This window comes from Notolepis coatsorum (genome assembly GCF_963971535.1).
Source record: "Notolepis coatsorum genome assembly, chromosome: 1".
NCBI classification, from domain to species: Eukaryota; Metazoa; Chordata; class Actinopteri; order Aulopiformes; family Paralepididae; genus Notolepis; species Notolepis coatsorum.
In genome coordinates this window covers 32,914,298-32,920,297 of record NC_140165.1, presented here as the reverse complement: position 1 = coordinate 32,920,297, position 6,000 = coordinate 32,914,298, and the positions used below count along the sequence as shown (strand labels likewise).

At 42.0% G+C, this 6,000-nt stretch overlaps 1 protein-coding gene across 1 annotated transcript in view; it reads left to right on the top strand.

Moving 5' to 3' along the window:
- LOC311243289 (ribose-phosphate pyrophosphokinase 2) overlaps nucleotides 1–6,000 on the top strand; it is a 39,442-nt gene that overhangs the window by 25,961 nt on the left and 7,481 nt on the right. Inside the window, exons 3-4 of the mRNA XM_084332463.1 lie at nucleotides 2,179–2,277; nucleotides 4,082–4,206. Of these exons, the coding sequence (XP_084188589.1) occupies nucleotides 2,179–2,277; nucleotides 4,082–4,206 (224 nt within the window). The remainder of the gene's footprint in view (nucleotides 1–2,178; nucleotides 2,278–4,081; nucleotides 4,207–6,000) is intronic.

Sequence of the window (6,000 nt, the reverse complement as noted above, 5' to 3'; positions counted from 1 at the left end):
AAGACGATCGGTGATCGGTATCGGTGGCAAAAAACGTGATCGGGGCATCCCTAGAAGATACTGTTGTTCAGAGGATACTGTTGTTCAGAGGATGCTGTTGTTCAGAAGAGGCTGTTGTTCAGAAGATACTGTTGTTCAGAAGATACTGTTGTTCAGAAGAGGCTGTTGTTCAGAAGAGGCTGTTGTTCAGAAGAGGCTGTTCAGAAGAGGCTGTTGTTCAGAAGAGGCTGTTGTTCAGAGGAAACTGTTGTTCAGAGTAGGGGTGGACGGTATAAACGGTATACGGTATAAACGGTATGAATTTGCTCTACGGTATGGATTTTGCCTATACCGTGTAACCGGTAGTGCAGCTCTAAAATAGCAATGACGTCATGTAACCACAGCGCGACTATTTCACTCGCATTTGCCCCTAAAAATAGATAGAATTAGTCATAGATAATAGATATGTGCGAACTGGAAAAAGTTATTTAGGAGGCTTCGCGCAGTGGGCGTGCCAGCCCCTCCCGCACGCATGTAAACACGGGTCTACTAGTAGTAGTGGGACGGGACGTCTCCCTGAGCTAACGTTAGCTTAGCTACCGTTACAAAATGACCCAGTCAACTATTCACTTTTAGTTTAATACATGATGAGGCATTGTCTAACCGAACGGTATCTAGTCGGCCAGCTACCGATAGCTCCTGACATCAACAAACGCTCCATCAAGTCTAGTAGAGAGTAGACGTGTATGATAGCTCCGTTAGCCGTTAGCTCACGTTAACACAAGTTAGTTCACCGTTCAAAACGAAATGTCCCATTGAACTAAATAATTCACTGAGGCGTTGTATTAACGTTATATATCCGGCTAGCAGTAGCTACAGATAGCTCCTGATATCAATGTCTTATAACACTGATTCGATGCGTATTCGAGCTGAGGGCTTGTGAATGTGATTTAACGTTATACCAATACTAGGGCCCAGCTGCAGCGCCGGTGAATCCTGGCCGTAGCTCGAGGCTACTCGAGTATAGGTCCAGCTGCAGCTCCGGAGAATCCTGGCCGTAGCTAGAGGCTACTAATGTACACACAGACAGTGGAGCTTGTTGCGTGGTGGCGATGTCTCGCAGATAATACAAGTACAAGTCTAATTATATAATATATATATTTTATATAAAAAAAAAAAAAAAATTATATAAAATTAAAAAAAAAAATTTAATCAAAAACGATGATACCGTGATATATACCGTTACCGTCTATGCTTCAAATTATACCGTGATATAAATTTTAGACCATACCGTCCACCCCTAGTTCAGAGGATACTGTTGTTCAGTAGAGGCTGTTGTTCAGAAGAGGCTGTTGTTCAGAGGATACTGTTGTTCAGAGGATACAGTTGTTCTGAGGAGGAGGCTCATCCCAATGTCTTCTTCCTGGTGAAGTCTGCCAGTGGCCTTGAGCAGCAGACTCCTCCCCCACAGAGCCTGCGTGCAGAACTGCAGATGCAAACAAGGTCTGATTTCAATTATTTATTTTCTCTTGTACTGAACAGGCTGCTTTTGGTGGGTGTGACACAAATCCTTTATTTCCTTCCCTGCCTGCCTACTCTGTACCCAAAAGTAGGAATATTTTACAAACTGGGCAGTAGATTAGATATGAAGTGTTCCTGGCTCCATATTAAAGGACACATAATTGATTAATTAAATCAAATCATTGCTTGTGTCCTTGGTGTGACATCACAAAGGGGGATCATTCTAAACAGCTTGTTAATCTGAAGCCTTTTCAGGCAACAGCCCTGGCCTATCGGCAAGGAGTACCTATGTAATTTTTCCTGTTCAGACTGCCAAATCCACACCTTCCCCAGTGCCTAAATAAACATTCAGACAGCCAAATCCACACCTTCCCTGTCCATATATGGGTGAGACCGAAATACAGTATAATATTCATATTAAAGTCTTGTAGCTAAAATGAAAGACATAATACCATTGACGTTCTGCGCCATGTGACCTGCAGCTGATATGATTGTAATCGCTGTATGGACGAGGGAGTTCTGACGGCTGTGCCAGATTGAGAGAACGTTTCACATCTGTGTTTTAATGTTCTCATTTACCTTCTCATAGCCTTCCAGTTGAGGAGATGGTTTCAGAGTTTTACGTATGTTGACTTGTGTTGAACTACCCTTCCTCAAACGGCTCTGTGTGTCTTCCAGAGTCGTGCACCAATCTCTGCCAAGCTGGTAGCCAACATGCTGTCTGTGGCTGGAGCCGATCACATTATAACGATGGACCTCCACGCCTCCCAGATCCAGGTTGGTATATGTACGTCTTCAAAGGAACACAACAACGTTATGGTTTACTGTTACATTACTGCTCACCGTCTTCTCCAGAGTCGGACAAGAAGATGGAGTACATGGAGTTTCCTCTCTGTACGTTCAGTAGAACACTATCCGGTTTGCAAGCTAGCCTAGCTTAGTACAAATGAATGAAAGGCGATACGGACCACTAGCCCACTAGAGGAAACTCTGTTTCCTACCTATCTGACAAGACACCAGTGGTCAGAAGTTCAGGGCCATCTCCAGAGAACAACCTCTGACCTGTGGAGTTCCACAGGGGAGTGTTTTGGGGTCCGCTATTATTTTTAATTTACCTTAACGACATGGAAACAGTATGCCATGAAAATCTTTTTTATATGCAGATGATTCTGCCATCTTAGCTTCACACAACAAGGACGAGTCTAAGCTGCAGGACATTCTTAGAGATGAGTTCAATAGGATCAGCGACTGGCTCATTTACAACAAACTATCTCTTCACACAGCAAAAATTGAATATATAGTGTATCTCAACCTAGGTTGCACAGGCTTTTTAGCCAAATCTTCAGTCAGATACCTCGGCTGCCTCCTAGACAGCAGTCTAGGGGGAGAGAGAATGGCTCTCAGCATTATGGGCAAGGTGATGGTGAGAACCAGATTCTTTGAGGGAAAAAAACCCACTATTGGACACTGAGTGTCTTAGGCTGCTGGCTAATTAATTGGTTTCCTGTTGTTTTGATTACGCAATGTGTTCCTGGTACGAGGGCCTAACTAAAGCACAGAAGGACAAACTCCAAATCTCACAGAGAATAAACTGGTCAGGGTAGTACTAGGTTTTTGGCCCCAGGGACCATGTAGGAAGACAACACTTCCGGCAGCTAGGATGGCTCCCCCTAGAGGCCAAGTCGATTCAGTTCCAGCTCAGAGTGGTCCATAATGTGTACCACGGTAGGGCTCCAGGGTACTTGGCAGACTACTTTAAGAGGAGTGGAGAAGGTCAGTCGCCACACTAAGGCCAGCCTAACAGACCTGTGCCTGCCCTGGTATAAAACAAACCTGGGCAAGTGCGCCAATAAGTTCAGTGGAGTGGCAAATTGGAATAGGCTGCCGTCACAGATGAAGAACATAGCTAGCCAACCTCTTTTTAAAAGGAAGGTCAAAACATGGCTCACAGACAATACTAGCGCTTAGCCTGGGAGGTAGGTGACCAATGGTGGTACCCAGGTGTAGGTCATTGGCACATAGTGAATGTGGGTGATTATTTAGTGATTACTGATTACATGTTATATGTTTGTCTGTTTGTTTTTAAACATCTTTGGGACCATGATGGAATTAAGTGTTTGCACTTTTCATGTCATCCTTTGGATTATTTTGTATTGACATTTTCCTAAAATAAAATCAAGCCTAGCTGTTGGCCAAAAACACTTCTCCCGCAGTTTTAGGTTACGCTAGTGGTCCGTGTCCGCTTCCGTAACAATGGTGTCGTCTGTTATAGGTGCTATAGATAACATCAGCCACAAGATGTCGCACTAGAGCACCAGCACATATCCAATCAGCTGCATTCCACATGGGGAAATTGGAAGTAGGGAGGAAATACATGTAAACAACATAATTCATTTTGGAAAAAATTTTAAAGGATGAATTGATTAATCAATCATCAAAAAGTAATACTTTTATTCTGCACCTTCGAAAAGCTCTGTGGATGTCGTCATTCTTTTTTTAATGTAAAATAAATGATTACTCTACATTTTTATAGCACCTTTAACATAAACAACATCCCTGGTACCGTGGTCTTCTTTTGAAGGGCTTCTTCGACATCGCCGTGGACAACCTGTATGCCGAGCCGGCCGTGCTGCAGTGGATCCGGGAGAACATCCCTGAGTGGAAGAACTGCATCATCGTGTCTCCAGACGCCGGCGGAGCCAAGCGGTAACTATATAGACTAAGAGGAACACGACCGCTTATTGACCTATCTCAAACCCCGCCCTCTTTTCTTGATCACCAGAAAACAACTGTTGCGTCCCCGGGAGTTCACACACTGTGTGTGTGTGTGTGTTAGGGCTGACCCCTATTAGTCGAATAGTCGACTAATCGGTCGAAAGGAGCCGTAGTCGACTGCCAACCTCTTAGTCGAATACAAAAAAAATATTATAAATTTTTATTCATTTTTTTTTTCATTTTTTATCATTCTTTCCAAAATAAAAGAGGTCTAGAAGCGTGGCTAACGCTAATGGCACGCATACCAGAGGCTAACTGCCTAAGAAAACAGGCACTGAAAGAGGATTTCACCCATCTAATGAACACACTCTTGAAAACCTACCTGTTCTCCTTGGCCTTCCCCCCTACTTAATTACCACTAGACCCCTGGCCCTTCTATCCTCTTTGTTTTACTGTGTCCTACCAGTTTTTATTGCTTTATTATGTTTTTAATCTTATATCTTGCACCATATTGTTTTGTTTTTGTTGCTTTCATTGCTTTGCTATGTTTTTAATCTTATACCTTGCATCACATTATTTTGTTTTTATCAACTTGCTTGTGAAGCACTTTGGTGTCAGCTGCCGCTGCCTGGAAATGTGCTATATAAATAAAACTGACTTGACTTGACTTGACACACTAGACTAGACAAATATCAAGATGTATCCATCAGTGGACCAATTGCATGCTTTTGCAGAGGACAAGAAGCCTTCAGTTGACTCCTTCAGGCATTAAGCACCCCCACAGCCCAAATGGAATGATACAAAAAAAAAAAATATATATATATATATATATATATATATATATTATACTTTTTTTTTTTTTTTATAGTCGACTAATGGTAAATTTCGCCCAATCGTAGTCGACTATCCAAATCCTTAGTCGGGGACAGCCCTAGTGTGTGTATATATATTCTTTTTTACTGTATAATGTATATATATCTATCCACATCTGTCTGTACATACCAGCATTTCATCTTTTTTATGCATCTGTAGATACTATCTACACTACAGTATAACACTACATATCCCTTACCTATGTTTACTAGTTACGCTGCTGACCAGTACAACTTACTACCATAGTGTCTTTATACCTGTATCACTGTACATATTAATACTACAACTCTGTACATGGATCTGATTAGGACTAATACTCAGTAGTACTCATTTATATATTTTATACCCAGTTGAATCACCTGTACATTGTGTATAACTATTGCACTTCACTGTTACATTTGTACTTTGGTTAGATGCCAAACTTATTTTCGTTGCACTCTACTTGTGCTGTATAATGACACTACATTGTAATCTAATCTAGTGCAGTGGTTCTCAGCCTGGGGGGTGGTCAGGACTCTCAGGGTCACAAGATGATTTTTGGAGCGTTGTGAAAAGTCTTTAGTCTAGTGTTTCACAGATGGGCATCCCTCTGCTTTTTTGGGTAAAAAAGGAGGACTATCGCTGATGGAGGTGGTGCACCCACCCTTTCATACATGATTTAAAAACCTATGGTAGTTTTGATTTATTGCTAGAATTCTAGGGCTAAATCAAATCAAATGTATTTGTAAGGCCCGACAACACACGTTAACCTCTTAAGCCCGGAGCCTTATTTTCTGAAAATCTGCCTAAAATACATACCTAAGTAAATGGAAGATTGCTCCACTTCTACAATGTCCATTTGCATGTTCTTGGTATCTAGGGACATCTATGGACCTCAGTGAATGTATTCCCAGTGTCAGAAATATTGTCTAT